The sequence below is a fragment of the Bemisia tabaci genome, chromosome 10, assembly GCF_918797505.1.
Source record: "Bemisia tabaci chromosome 10, PGI_BMITA_v3".
In the NCBI taxonomy this organism is placed as follows: domain Eukaryota; kingdom Metazoa; phylum Arthropoda; class Insecta; order Hemiptera; family Aleyrodidae; genus Bemisia; species Bemisia tabaci.
The window spans coordinates 23,984,370-24,000,658 of NC_092802.1; the positions used below are offsets into that span (position 1 = coordinate 23,984,370).

The following is a 16,289-nucleotide window of genomic DNA, read 5'->3' on the forward strand; positions in this document are numbered from 1 at the left end:
CTGTTTCATGAGCTCTAACCAAGGTGAAGACATTAGTTCAAGCCGACAACGTAACGTTGAAATAATCTCTGTGCCGATTAAAACTCCTTCAATACCATGCGTAGGCAACTAGCACAACCCTGGAGTTTGAATAGTTGTATGCAGGCGCCGTCATCAAGAGCACCGCGCCATCATATATATAAGAGACCTCCTAAATTTGCATATCTGGTAACGCTTAATTTCAGTGTTCTACCGGGCCGATTTTCATGATTTTTGCGGCTATTGACAGGTAATTGTCTCTAAATGAGCCCGCTCCATGCAGATTTTGAAAATATGACCCAGGTTTCTTTTACATTACGCGGTAAAGTTGCGAATTCTCTCATTTAAACAATGTAAATTTTTATTTTTTGTCATAGTTCGTTAGAGCGCTCTACTGGGCCGATTTCCATGATTTTTGCGTAAATCGACAGGTGATAGGCCCTAGATGAGCCCGCTCTAATCAGATTTTGGAAATAGGACCCAAGTTTTTTTACAATCAAGTTATAAAAGCGAGTGAATTCACAGAATGCTCCTTTTTTAAAATGATAATATAACTTCATTAAACATTATATTTTTAAACGTGGCAAATATTTCTAAAACCTTTACCAAGCGATGGCATCGATATTAATCTCAATGAGCCTCACTCGTGTTGAAAGGAACTATACAAAAATGAAAAAGAGAGAGAAAAAACCAAGGAGGGCGCAATCTTCAGTTTTAACCCACTTTTACATCGATCTTTTACAATCAAACACGTCCAATTTTGAGAGTTTGGTTGCGAATACACCATGCTGCAGCATAGTAAAAGCACAAATTATATAAGAAAACTTAAAAAGCTTTGGAAATCATTAAATTAGACACGATACCACCTTAATATTTTCAAAACACACGTTATATTTTCCTTTAATAAATATTTTTTTTCTTCATCAATATAAATGAGAAGTATCCGCGCAGAGCGTGCAAAAATTTCAAAATCATGAGTCGAAAAACGCTGACTCCGCGAGTTTGAATATTAGAGCCTAACACAGAGCAAAAAGCGCACCGGCGCCTACAAACCTAACGGGATACTTCACGCGTTGCGCAATGCGTGAAGTATCCCTGTTAGGTTTGTAGGCGCCTATGCGCGTGTCACGCTGGTCGCTCGACGCGCCGCAGAGTGATACGACGTTTCAAGCAATTATTTCGCGACATAAGTGTTGCACAGCATCATACGAGATTGAAGGCACTCCAACGTATCAAGAATGACAAGCTTCCTTTAGGGGTACAGAGCTTTCCTTGCGTTTGTCAGTTTGCGTTTTGAGAGAGTTTGTCAGTCCTCCCTAATGCATGTCTTTTAGGGTCTGGCTTGTGCTCTGAAACTATTGACGGTCCAAACTCGTTATATTTTCGACAGTTTGAACCCACTTTGAAAGTTTAAAAGGAATCTCATCATGGAAATGAGTCGATGTAGACAAAAGATGAATGCCTACGGCATCGCAGTTCTCAATGTATTTTCTTGAAGATTTTCTGGAAGAATGGTAATTTTAACATTAAAGAGTCCAAACATCAACTCCAAAGTCAGATATTCACGATTGTGAATGTAGATGGAATACAAAGAAAGTGCACGATTGTTATTTTACCATTTTGAATTTTAAATATTCTAGTAAAAAATGCATCGTGCAAATAGTATGGACTTTAAATAGAGTTTCCAGTTATAACCTTTTATAAGCGCCGCTGCATGAAGTCAAAACGCCTTCAGATTTAGTGTCTGAAGTCAAAACGCCTTCACTTTCGACGCATGCAACATGGACATTCGTAGAGTTCGAATAGTTGCATCCAGGCGTTATAATGAAATTGTCTGAAGGTCCATCAAACGCGATCTGGCAACAAGACCTTACGCATCGTACAAATATCCTGTGAAAACTATAAGGTTTGAAAATTAATTCGTTCTTCTTTAAAACAATAAAATGGAAGCCGAGATTACTGAACACCGCAAACGAGTTACGTGGTCCGGTAGTTTTATTGTCGATATCTTGATGAGGAAGCTATCTAATTGTGTACTTGAGGAGTTCTTTGGAACAAGGGGGTATGAGACTTGCAATGCTGCTAGGATTGTGCAGCTTAGTGCATCGTCTCCAGTTGAACAGTTTGAAAGCTCTGCCGGGATTTTTTCTGAAAAAAACCTTATAATTTTGATTTTTTTATCTGCAAAAGTAATTAGCATGTATTTGTAACTTGCTTCGCTGCAAATTGCATAGAAAGTAGCACGCAGCATTGCAAGTCTTATGCCGTGCAACGCAAAAATGCCGTAAACGCCTTTTTACATGTTTCGGAAACGATGTATCATAGCAGAAAAACTTGTGTACTTTGTGTACTTGTATGTGTTGTGTACTTGTGTACTTTGTGTACTTGTATGTGTTGTGTACTTGTGTACTTGTGTGCTGGTGTGCTGGTGTACTTGTGTGCTTGTGTGCTTGTGTGCTTGTGTGCTTGTGTGCTTGTGTGCTTGCGTGCTTGCGTGCTTGTGCACTTGTGTACTTGTGGACAATGTTTTTACGGAATTCTTTCGCAAATACTATCAAGAACTTAACCTGAAAATTTGAGGTGCATGGGTCAAACAGTTTTATTTCATAAAGCCGGTTTAGTTCCAAAAAACGATATAAAATCTTGATGGATTTACGGCGTTCTTGCTTAGCACGGTGGTTATACCCCTTGTTCCAAAGAACTCCTCAATGGACCACTAGACAAGGTACGAATTTAAGCATTCTGATACATGTTTCCTGACCAAAATTTCACGTAAAACACGATACGCACAACGAAAATTACCGAAATTAACTCCTTACGAAGATATTTAATGATTCTTGATGCGTGAATTGAAACCACCCGCTCATGAAAACTCAATGCTCTACGTCATTCACATCGCGCGCTAAACTTTATCATAAACGTCTCAGCGATATAAAAATCTGGCAACCTCAGTCTTGACGCTTTGGCTCAGCTATAGCAAATTGCTAATAGTTTGAACAACACATGATGGGAAATGAACATTGCTCGATTGAGAAGCTTGCTGAAACCATTGTAGTGCGCGATTTGACTCACGTAGAGCTTTGAGTTTCTTGTGAGCGGCCAGTTCAAATTCCTCGTAACTAATGTGAAATAAAAACGTTAATATCTTCGCTAAGAGTTGGTTTCAGTAACTTTTGTTGCGCGAATCGTGTTCTACGTGAAATTTTGGTTCGGAAACATGTATTAGAATGCTAAAATTCGTACCCTGTCTAGTGGTCCATTCTGATCCTGTTTGAAGGTCCATCAAGCGCGACCTGGCAACAAGACCGTAAATATCCAGCAAGATGCTGCGTCTATTACTTACACATTCAATCAGTGAATCTGACGACTTTGAACGGCCGGTTTCGTCTTGAACCGTTACAAGAGGCAAGAACCACTCCACGCCCAGCCACTTCCTCTCCGCCTGAGTCACTGGCGGGGCGTGAATAATCGATTATCGATACTTCCCAATTCGAAGCTATGGTGAAGAATCGATTATCAAGGTGTTCATTACGAACACCCTGTCTATCGATCCTTTTCCATAGGTTTAAATGACTGATTAAACGATAAATCGCGGAGCACGCCACGCCACCGGCCTGAGTGTGTCACAGTGTAACAATAGTCACAAGCATGCTTACGGATCGCTCGTCAGTACCGCGAGCACGTCGCTCTGAATACGCACGACTTTGTAGTACGACTCCTGAGATAATTCTACATTTTTCCGGGTTTGGGCTCCTTGTGCGGTGGCCCGAGTGATATTTCCCGGTTAGAAAAGCTGGTGACAGTTCATTCCAAAGAGGTTAGTTCACGTGCTGTATAGCGTCAAAAAATGTGGTTTTCGGTCATCGCGTAACGTGACGTAATATCCGTTATTTGGGGACTTTTTTTGTGCTCGTGCAACGTGTGATAGTGAAGGTTAGTTAATTTGTGGTCGTGGTTTGGACTACTAGACAAGGTTACAAGATAAGCAAGGGATACTTATTCTTCCATTAGGACAGAATGTCAAATACTATTGAAACTTTAAATAACCCAAATTCAATTACTAACTGAGAATACGGTGTTTTTTGTGTATTAGTTCAAAATTTTCGCTTAAAAAATATCAAAGTCCACTTGAGTCAAATCGGGTGTAACAATAATTTTAGTGAATTTCTTAGGTGACTAATTTGGTGCTGTCTTTTTCAGAGAGGGGAGGGTCCGAGGAACACTTATGCTCAGATAAACACTGTTACCTTACTCGTGGAGCGATTTTTTATTTATTTTTTTTTTTCAATTTTATTTTTCATTTTTGAGTCGACCGACGTTGATTTTGGTAATTCTCACAAGCGGAAAATTTGAATATACTAACTCAAATGTAACTGCTAGAGTAACTGCAAACGCAAAGTCTGATCTTTTGCGTTAATTTTAAGAGATTTCTACATATTCAACTTGTTCTGCGTGAAAAACGAAACACGTCCCCTAGAGTACTTATATTCTTGCTCAGTCGTGATTCATCGTATTTCAACGATTATATCCCATAAATTTTTAAGCTGAAAAAATAAGATCCGTCCAAACATCAAATTTTTAATTTCAAATTGAAAGGGAACAAAAACGCGATGTTTGTTGCCATTCTCGAGTGTAGTGCATTTTGTGATTGCGATCAGCCTTGTTCTTATCAAGATTGCAAGTACTGAATCGTATGATGTAACCCGTGTGAATGTGTGCATCATTGATGCAGAAATTAATGTCGGGGAAAAACACGCGTTAGGTGACGTCATAGCTCAAGTACTTCGAATGACGACACGCCCGTTGTGATTTGACGCAGGAACTTGGTGTTCGCAGGGTAGGATTAGCCGGGAATGCTGTACTGCGGGCTGATTATTGAGATTGATAGACAAAGCAATAGACAAAGAAGACATAGAGAGTTTGGGGCTATCCTATTGGTTGAAATGGGTGAGTCTTATAGACTAAGGGAGAACATGATGGACTAACTATCGGGTCTGTCGTGGGTTGCCGTAACTTAGTCTATTGCCTACCTCCTTTGTCCATTGCAACCATCCGTTCCCACCAATAGGATCGCTCCATATATCTTTCGTCTTCTTTGTCTATAGCTTTGTCAATCAATTTCAATAATCGGCGGCCGCTGTTGTGCTAAGTAAGAACGCCGCCTAAGAATTCGAATGTCGCCAAATTTCTTCTCGGAAAATATCAATTGTTGAAAAAGTTATGAATATTATTCCATGTTTGCAGACTTTTTAGGTAAAATAACCTACGAAATCCTGTGAAAAATCGGAGGAGACATGTTCCCAAACTTTCCTGAAAATTCGTGATTTTTCGCATGAAATTTAGCAACGTCTGATGGTTCATACGCAGCGCCGTTCTTATTTCACACGGCAGTGTAGCACCTCATGATCACGGCCCAAGGGCTCTTAGGCGTGTTTTTTTTTTACACATCAGATCCTCTGAGAGTCTTTGGAGTCTAAAAGACAGATTTAGTGAGGCCTTAAGCCTGGAATTAAGGGTGTCATACGGCCCTTGAATTTCAGGATTCGGGGTCCCTAATAACCGGCACTCCGGGCCCCTGAGCGCTGGTTCGGCCAACGGAATTGGAACATAGAATAATCATTTTCCGCTGATTGACGTGGAATTTTGATATTACTTTCATATTTTGTGAGTCAGTTTCGAAATAAGAAACGCTTGGATTAAATATTCAAGATTTGCTTGCTTACAGGCTACAAACTTACTAATTCATATTTCACAATATTCCAAAAAGTTGCGGCGCTCTAGTTCAGGTGTAAAAGATATACAAGCCTTGAAACATTACTGCCGTGCTAAAAAAGAATGTCTGATGCGCTTTACAGTGTTGCTAATATTCTCTAATTTAATGCTTATTTTTTTCGTAAAATTATGAACGCCTAATTGGAAAGTTTTAAACTCCTCACAGCGCAAGTTAAGTATGAGCCTCTCTAAGAAACTCGACGAAAAAATTTCCAGATTTCTAGAAATTTCATACTTTGAAACGAGAGATTTAGCGACGTTCAAATGATTATACTGCATTTTCCCACGCTAGAAAATTGATTAGGTCGATTATCGTAAGTTTGGGGTCGGTCAGTGAAGCATCTCGTTTGAAACAGTCTCACTGTAGATATGGTAGGTATAAACGTTTATTTATCGATCGAATCGGAGAATTTTTCGGGAAGAACTTGGCGACGTTGCATCATTTTTAATGAAGATATTAAATCATCGGCAAAAATGAGCGGCAAGTTTTTTTGAAAAACTGTTTGCAGATTTGGATATTATTCACAAAACTTATCAGCATAGACAACTGATATCTGGTCTGCACTCCAAGTTCAAAGTATACAGACAGACGTGGAGTCGTTGAAGAGCTTGGGATGACGTAACACCAGCCGCACATGATAAGTTTCGTAACACCCAAGAGCACGTGAGACTTTGGAGCCATGCTTGATCGGAAGCTTCTGAAAAAAAAAAAAACCAAGTTTATTTACAAATATTTCATTTTACCTGTTGATTTCAATGCTTAATGCGGCGACAAAAATGTGGACGAATTCACGGCAGAACCAAAGCACTTATATAGGAAGAGTAAGGACATGCCGATAATTTTACGGTTACGCCAATGGCGTCTTAAGGCACAAAACAGCAGCCAACCTATGAATTCAAATTGGACTGAGTTAAGCAGAAAGGAACCAACCCACATTTTGGAAAAAATTGAGTTATGAGTGGTTTTGAACTCAACCTCTGCGCTACTATCTATCGCCAAAAATTCAAAGTTTTTGTTGGAGCAACTTTTGCAGAAATTGAACTTGAAGTTTAACTTTTACATTGAGTCTTATGTAGGAGCTAAACTTTAAGCCTCTTTTTCTTGGTTCGATTCCGATGTGGCTTGGTTCCTTTCTGTTTAACTCCGTCCAATTATAGGTTCGTTACGTACTTTACGACTTAGTTTTTACACACGCTTCCTTATTTTTGCGAAAGAACGCTCATTTATGGACATTCTTGGCCACCTTGGTTTGTTATTGGAATCTGAAGATTGCCAGAGGCATTCTTCGTGTGCGTAGGGGCGGACTGGCCATGGGGGCGGGGAGGCGATCGCCTCCTAACAATTTGCCGCGGGGGTCCCGAAGGGGCCCCCACGGCGAATTTTTTTCGAGTCATCGTTTTTTTCCCCCGTATTGTTGTAATTTTCCTATCCTTTTCAGTCACTAAAAGGCCCCAAAATCCTTGAAAATTTGTCTCGTACATTAAAGCGCTATGTGATGAAAGGGGCCCCCGAAGAATCCTGAGAATGGGTTATTTTGAACTTCAAGAACTGTAGACTTTAACTCCAATAATGCTTAAAATTGCGTTTAAAAGTGTGAAATTTTCAAAAATTTCCCCAAAAAAGGGGAGGGCCCCCGGACCTTCTTAAAGGGGCCCCCGAACGACAGGAAGGGCCCCCACATTTAGGTCGCCTCCTAACTTTTCGACTACCAGTCCGCCTCTGCCTGCGTAGGTTGGGTACCCTTTTGGGCCTAAAGAGCTCTTTATTAGAACTTATAGAGCTTATGGCACTTCAACTAGTTAGATAGGTTGGAGATGTATGAAAGCATTAAGTATTGTTTGTGTGACATTTAAGTTTAAAAGTAACCAAACTTCCTCGGCGGAGAGATTCATTAAATTGTGCTCAGAAATAAAAAACGAGTGGCTATACTGCCATGTTTGTTCTATGATGCTATAGCATGTGGAATTGTGGACAACATGCATGGGAGTGTCAACATGGTACCATGTTCCACTCACCAACACGGATCATTTTGGTGACAATATTATGCAATATTATATATTATCGTTCTTAGCAAGGTTGTGCTTTATTGCTATGGATTTTGGCTAAAATTACGTTATTTTGATTTTTTTTTTACAGTTTATATCGAGGTTGAATCGAGGCGCCGTTTAATTAGATTAATTTGAATTCAAGCATGGTGGAGGATGACATGATAAGGCGCAGTGATGAATGGTGCGTTTTGGGCATCACAGGAATCGGCCGTTCTGGAAAATCAACCCTGGCGAAGAAACTACAAGCGAAGATCCCCGGTTCTTACGTCATACACCAAGATGACTACTTTCATCCACTGGACTACGAAGGCCACGAATATGTAACCGGTTTAGGGGGATCGGTTGCCAACTGGGAGATCATCTCAAGCATAGATTTCGATAGCCTATTATCTGACGTCAGAAGCATATTAAACAGGTGAGCCCCCCATGTGCGAGTTAAATACTGCCGTGCTGCAGAAAAACGCCGTATGAACCTACAGGCGTTTTTCCTTTCATAAAACATGAATTCCCTGGTAAATTTATGAATACGCGCCTGAGAGGCGTTTTATGGCCGTAATCAAGTCAAAATGTTTTGGCAGAAGAATCCTGGCGCTATCACACCAGGTCAAATTTTTAAAATTCGTCGTGCTAAAAATATGGTCTAATTCGTTCTAAATTTGGTAATGATTTCGTTTGGATTGAAAATCGAGGAAATCGAAGGATTGGGTTTCATGTTCTACAATGACTAATAGGGCTCTCGTAACTCAGTTACAAGTTGACTACGCGTCATGCGTCATTCCTGTTCTGCATCGAGTGGTTCACTTCATCATATTTAAATTCAGACACATGTGTAATATTGAAGTCAACTTCAAGAAGTATTCCATCTTCTCGTCTATTGCGTCATGTCCTTGTCATTTTCCGTTGTTGTTTACAAATTAATGTTTCGTGACAGTCACTGGGATGGGAGGGATTACATTTCATTTAGCCACGCAACAAGAATTGTTGCATTTAGGCACAGATTGTAGGTGCTGTGAGGCTAAATGAAAGAGGAAAAGCAAGTGTAGCAAAAAGCAACACATTTTCTTAGAGGTAGCCACGAGCACAGTGCAAAATCACGTATCCTCATTACAGTATCACTGATCTAACCTATTCCAACCTAACCTTACCTAACCTGACCTAACGCAACCTAACCTTACCTAACCTAAGGGAGGAGAATCCGACGTATTCCGACGCATGCGGTGAGTTTGAGGAGGGAAAAATTTGAGGTCTGAAGCTCTATTCCTCCATATGCAGTCCCCTCACTTTCCGGAACCAGCTCCGAATTCCGGAACTTTTTAGAGTTTTCTGAATTTTTCCCGGAACTTTTGAAATTCTCCAAATGATCCGGATCTTTTGCATTTTCCGGAACTTTCTCGGAACTTTTGAAAAAAATCTAAAAGGAATCCCGGAACTTTTGACGGTCATGGAGTAAGAGGAATTGGAACAAAAAAGTTCCGAATCCCGGAACTTTTGACAGACATGAAATGGGAGCACTGTCCATATGACTCAATATTACATAAATAAAGTTCAATGTGGATTACTTGATTTTATTTTATTTTACTTTTTTATGAAAAATAGTGGAAGAATAAATTTAATTAAATAATTAAAGTAGTATTAGTGTCATTAAGGTATGTTTTGGAGCCCTTATGGCCCTGTATATATTTGTATAAGAATTAAACTAATATATAAATACATTTTACAGGTATGATTCTCCCGAGAACCCGGTATTGATCATTGAAGGACACTTAGTTTTAAACGAGCCAAGACTAAACTCCATAGTGGATAAGCGAATTTGCTTGACGATGGATAAGGAGGAATGCTGGGAAAGGAGAAAGCACGTGGACTATGGAAACCATGATTCCAAGCGGTACTTCAACCTTTGCGGATGGCCGGAGTATCAGAAACGATTGAGTGAAATGAAACAAATGAACGATCGCGCCAAACACAACAACGATAGAATCAAGTTCATTCACTACAGCACGGATTTTGATAAGCTGGTAGACGAGCTGATAGCTGACGCGATGAAAATATGCGAAATCAAATCTAAAAGTCGGCGAAAAAAAACATCGATAGCCTGAGAAGTGAGAAGACTCTTTTTTTCCTTGGTGCGAAAATTAGCAGGCATTTTCAACGTTGTGTAGTCTATCGGCATCGCTGCAACGCGCGTTAGAAAGGTCAGTGTGCGTGTTATGAAATCGTTCTGACACTTGAATCTTCAAGATTATGAAAAAATCAGGCGATCTGCCAAATTGATGAGTTTTTCCGATCTACGTGGAATAATCATGGAGCTGTCAGGCGTCGTTCACAAAAACTTACGGTGGATGACTTAATCAGTCTCATATCACCGCAAAGAATTGAAAACCTGACCTCTTGGAGGGCTTGTTTTTTTTACATTTTTGTCAAATTCTTTTTAAAATACGATTCCAAATCAAATAATTAGAATTATTTTAATCTATTTTTATGAGTATGAAGGGTAAATAATACAACTTCAGCAAGCATTATACCCAGTGTATGCCGTTTTTATCAAGGTGAAACTAGTGTAAAATAAATATATATAAAAACAAGCAGTGAACTCCAACACAATGTGTTGATAAGGCGCGTCATTAACTCGCACATATCAACCCCTTTAGTTTTCATTTACAGAGATTTAAAAAAAGGCAAGCAGCACAACAAGAGAATTCACGATCCAACACTGCAAGGTCAACGACGCACCTTCACGAGACCGTGTATTGTGAATCTAGAAAGCTATTCGAACAAATTTAAGTTTTTTGATCTGCCTCAAGCAAAATCTTTTCAGATTCTTGAAGAAAAGTGCTACGGAAAAAATTAAGCGAAGAAAGGAAAAATTCTGTCGTACTCCTAGAAGATAAAGTCGATTTAAAGGTATTTTGGGGCTAAAATACCCAAATCACCGGTATTATAAATCCCGTTATATTATTGAAAAGAAATTGACTCGATATAAATGCAATTGTCTTAAATATGTCTTGATTTTGTTATTTTAAACGTCTTTTCATGCAAAGAAGCTCAACCATGTCCATGCTTTATTCATTCATGAATTGAAAGTAAGCAATCCACATCCCGAAAATCTACCGATTTGCCGTAAAAAATCGCAGAAACTTGATATACCAGGTCGATGTACCCACTCTTTGAATTTACCAATCAATTTAGTGAGTGCACGTATGTGAAAGTCAAAATGCTATAGTCATTTTGGGTGCATTCATTTTTCATGAAACAATTGTAAGTAATTTCAATCTCGAAAAACCATAAATTTTCCGTATAAAATAAAAAAAATCAAAATATGTCGACTCCCTGACGTGAAAATTAAATTCTACGTGTGAAAATACTTATGTATCGATATGCTGAACAGAATGCCCGCCTCTCCTCGTAATTTACAAACCGTTCCTATACTCATCTCAAAATTTTTCTCAGAGCTTTGTGTTATTATCAGCTTCCATTTAAACCCCGGTTTGATGGCCGAATCGGCTGCCCAAAAAGCAAGCCATTTTTGAAGGGCTCTATGAGAAATTCGTGATATTATCAGCTCTCAGGAAATCACCCCATGGGTAAAATTGCTGGTATAAATTTTCGAGTGCTTAAAATAATCGTATTCAAGAAACTAAGGCATTAAACTATGGAGTCAATTTCGTTTTAATAATATAACGGGATTTACTTGTCTTCAGGTCAAAACTCATACAAGAAAGCCCCTTGCAAGAGGCTAATTTTTTGTAATTTCACTCAATTTTTTCTCCTTTTTATAATTGAATTGCTTGTCACATTCTGAGGTCAATCATATTAAATTGTAATTTATACATTTCTTTTTTTCCCCCTTCATTTTATTTCTTGTTTGGAGAAGTTTTGTTTATTTCTTCGGATTTCGAATACTGTAACTTCTCTTCTATTTGGCCGATTTTTACGAATGAGACCTCTTTTAATTCGTGTTTTAACGGAAAGTAAGGAAAAAATTGCTAAAAACTCGCGAAACAATTTTTTTTTAAAATTGGACGAATCTTAGCGTGACGGTGAAATAGTTAATGAAGCGTAAGTAATTGGGCGAGGGGCTGAGGATCCCGGCCTCGCTTGGCGACCGTCATTAGCTATTGTTCGTCGAGACGCCGACGCAGTGATCAGGAGCGTGGGGAAGAGAGGGGTAAGTGGATTCCTGTATGAGCCACGTTTAGCTAATGGTCTAATGAGTCTCGAGGCTCATCACAGATTGCACTTACACAGATTGCACTATCATGAGTGGCGGTAGCCACCACCGGGCAAGTAACCTATCCTCCAACAATTGGCAACACAGCACAGCCCGGTCGAGGCAATGACACCATAGTTACACGAACTTGGCTTATTTGGGTTTTTCAGAGCACGGGTACCAACTTTTGAAAAGTAAAACCGAGGTTACAGATCTGTCAAAGCAACGTTTTGAACAAAACGGAGGAGTTAAATTCTCATTCCGAGAGTGCCGACCTGCTCAGCCATCCTCGAATCAATTCGCTTGATTCTGCTTATATATGCATATTTTAAATCAGCGCGTCGCATTCTTAGGCTTTTTTTAAAAAAACCAAGTAACGTAGACTCTTGGTATTCACTGCACATAAACTAGCGACCCCCAGAATGAGAAACAACTTTAAATCATAATTATTGATGGATAAATAAACTTTTTACACGCTTTGGAAAATCTCAAAAGTTCGCGGTAGTCACTTTTCGGTAAGGAACTAAGGGACTCGGTTATTGTATCGAGCAGGGTTCGAAACGATCGCAAAGGCGGTATACTACGTATACGCGCCAAAAATGGTATTCGCTTAGGCTGTTTAATGTAGATCAAAGTCTGTGTCAAAAAGAAGCATTTCACGTGTGGACATGATTCGCAAATTTGTTTACAATTTTTCAATATAATTTGAATACAGCTGTGATAAGCGGAGAATATCTACAAAAATAGTATGCAAGGGGAGCAGAAATTTTATGGAATTAGGCTCTCCCACCTTTCTGAGATGTTGTTGTCAAATAATTTTACGTGGAGCTTGTGCTAGCAAGATTAAAACTGAAATATCAATCAAATTCGATCGTCAATTTTATATCATCACAAGTCGTATCAAATTAAACAGTTTCTCCGACATTTTTGGAATTGTTTTGCTTACTTCATAATAATGAGGGGCTTGGAGGACGCGAGGTGCATAAGTGCAGTTTCTGCTATTTCCAGAAATGCGTGTTTGAAGTTTCGAAATTACATGATGCTTAAAAGCTGGAGCTTGGGAACGAATTTTTCGCAGCATATGCATTAAGACTAGTTTTACTTGAAATCATTAATATTTCAATTTTTTTAAAACATTTCAATTATGCGCCTTGTCCTCCAAGCCCCTTAAAGCTTCTTCCAATCGATGATCTTGCTTGACTGAAGGATTGGAAGAAAAAATGGATCGTTTCAGGCTCCTGAGTCGATTTGGCGCCTTTCTAGTTCCAAAAATTTGCACGTAGGCAATGATGGTACATTTCTCTACTGAGAGACTCGGTTATCTTTTTTTCCTTCAGGTTTTTTATTCTCACCGTGCATTAAGAAATACATAAAAAATTGTTTGGTTAGTTATTTTACTTACAGACATTTAGCATCCTAGGAAACGTGCTTATCTTGCTCGTCGTTATACGATACATACGTATACCGATAAAAGTGACGCCTGATTGTACATTCTCGTGCTCAAAGGTTTTCTGTGTTGCGCAAATCAAAATTGAAGGCGCTCTGACTTTCTTATCCGGTCTATAGATATACTATAGCGCTTGGATTCAACTACTCGTGCTTAGAGGTTGTCTCGGTTGCATACATGAAAATTGAAGGCGTTTCTGTTTTTTTTTGGGTCTAAATATCTATAAGTGTGCTTGCCTGCAATTGAGTTTTTTTCGGTAAAAGGGCGTATCTGGCTTGCAATGCTGCTAAGATTGTGCAAATTTTGTACGGAATTTGCGGTAGATAAAATTAACTCACAGCCGACTTACTCTCTTACAATAGTGAGGAAAAACTCGGATCAGATTAAGGAAAAAATTCGTGACAGAACTGTCGGATAGGTCATAGGGTATTTCTTTAACGATTTTTCGTCCGCGCACCTGTTTTTTCCAGTAATTTACATCCACGCGTTTTTTCGGCACGGGAGTTTTGGTCCACGTGCCAGTTGAGACCCAATGTTAATTGGCCCAAATGTAAATACAAACGACAATTGCTCACGACGTTTTTGGATGAAAATGTATAATGTCTTAGAAGAATGAGGGTTTGCTTGTTTTTTTGTTTTGTCTGTTTGGTACAATTGAGAATAATATATAGTTGAGAGTTTTGGTAAAAATAGGGGAGCGTCAATTCCATAGGACAAAATTCACTAAAACTCCCTACACCTCTTTGGTGTGACAGGACTTAATTATCTTTCAAGAAATTTCCACCTCGTTATACCTGAACCGGATAAACCTCTACATTTGCGTCAGCTAAAGGCTCTTAGATTTTTCCTGTGTACGATGAGTATCTTGATTTATTTTGCGAGGAAAGATCTGTACTTTTAAAGGATGCCTGTCATTCTTAAAACGTTCAATTTCATATAATACCGTGCAACATCTCTGTTGTGAAATAGTTGCTTCAGGCGCCGCCGCACGGCGGGCGGGCGGCCAGCGCGCAACGCGCATTGGCGCCTACAAACCTAAGTGGATACTTCAAGCATTGTGCAATGCGTGAAGTATCCACTTTGGTTTGTAGGTGCCAGTGAGCCTCTTGCGCTGGAAGCACGCCGCTCCGCTCTCTTAGGCTTTTATTTATACTCGCATAGTCAGCGTTTTTTAACTCATGATTTTGAAATGTTTGCACACTGCGTTGATTATTCTCACTTAAATTGATGGGATGTAGGAGTTTAGTGTGCGAATTTTTTAGTTCCACCATCGAAATTGTTTTAACATAAGTTTATACCACATCCGTAACTGCATCCCACAATTTCTATCAACAGATTACTTCAACCGTCATGAAAATGAATTTAAATTAACTGAAATGTTATTCAATTAATGCTGAGAGAAGATGGGACCGGTGTCGGTGTGATTCCATATAATCCGCTGATCCACCTCGCAATTGAACGTATTTATGCTAGAAGGAACTATGCGCATGTTGTTTGCGTGCAACATAGTTCCTTTTAGCATAAAAACATCCAATTCTGAAACTTCGTCCAAGAGGGAAGAATCGCCACATCTAAATGCCTCAAGGTTGCCAGGTGAATGTAATAATAAATAAATCACATCGAGTAAAGGAAAAGCGCCAATTTTCCAGCACTATCTGTCAACAATGAACGGTTTCAGGAGATTTTAGCAAATGCCAACTTAATTTGGAGGGGGAACATTCAAAAGGAAGGGTACGTCGTTCAATGGAAAGTGACCTTTAAAATTTGGCAAACGGTTGTCCTTCGCGTACGATCCACTTTTTTCCGCACGAAGTTGCGAGTTCAAGAAGTTTAAAACCAACCGATTTTTTCTTTTTTGTGATTTATATTTATAAATTATTATACGAAGGGAGTCCCCAAACCACTCGTGGCAGGCATTTTTTCCAAGTTGTTTTAGATCGAGCGAATTCGGGGATAGCTGGGTTAATTGAACCCTATAAGGAGTCCGAATTGCATCGTTCCGGAGCTCCCCCTCCCCCGCCCCCCAAATGGGTAAAAAAGGGGAGGTCCTCACCTTACACGTAAGAGTTTACATCATAAGCCTGAGTTAATGCCATCGTAATTAAAAATATTACCGACAATTTTAATCTATATCATTATGAAGAAATCTAATGTTGACTCATTCGTATCTGAAAAATTAACCCCTCAAAGTTGGGGAACAGATCCCACTGCTGTTCGTTCACTAAATTGACGTAAAGGAATAAATATTTTTTCATAGGTAAGAAATCAGCATTTGACGGTCTGTAGGCCTCCGAAGCGTCGCTATCCGGGAAAAAGGCGGGGGGGGGGTGTCCTAAACTGGTTTAATTTACGAATATAGTTTGAACAACGAAGATGCAGCTGCTAAACAGGGAGGGAGCTCTTTAAAGTTCCTTGCTTGACCCGATACTTTTATAACTGAAATCAATTTAAGTATATAATTCTGTACATAAAATGGATTACATTTTGCAATAGGAAACTATACTATTTCTATCTCATCTGTAGAACGACTTATGCTCATTGCAAAACTGATTATATACGAGATGTTCCTAAACTAGGCTAGAAATGACTGCAGTTCCTACTTGCAAAATGTGGTCCATCTAACAAGTAGACCCCTGAATTATAGAAAAACTCAGTGTTCCTCTATTAATAATGCATCCATACCATAATAGCAAAAGAGTGTTTGCCTTGGGATTTGAGAACATATACCTAAGTAAGAACGGAGAGTAGAAATTCAGGGCCGGATCTAGGGGATGGCTACATGGGCCGCGGCTCATG

General features: G+C 39.3%; 1 protein-coding gene across 2 annotated transcripts; it reads left to right on the forward strand.

Moving 5' to 3' along the window:
- The first annotated feature begins 3,655 nt into the window (after window positions 1-3,655).
- Window positions 3,656-12,972, forward strand: LOC109042344 (nicotinamide riboside kinase 1). 2 transcript variants are annotated; one of them, XM_019059030.2, is made up of 3 exons: window positions 3,656-3,951; window positions 7,928-8,254; window positions 9,560-12,972. In XM_019059030.2, the coding sequence occupies exons 2-3, from the start codon at window positions 7,983-7,985 to the stop codon at window positions 9,933-9,935; spliced, it is 648 nt and encodes a 215-aa protein (XP_018914575.2). In that variant the 5' UTR covers window positions 3,656-3,951; window positions 7,928-7,982; the 3' UTR covers window positions 9,936-12,972. The 2 variants fall into 2 exon arrangements, with proteins under 2 accessions (XP_018914575.2, XP_018914576.2); XM_019059031.2 differs by having other exon boundaries at window positions 3,657-3,835.
- Window positions 12,973-16,289: the final 3,317 nt, after the last annotated feature.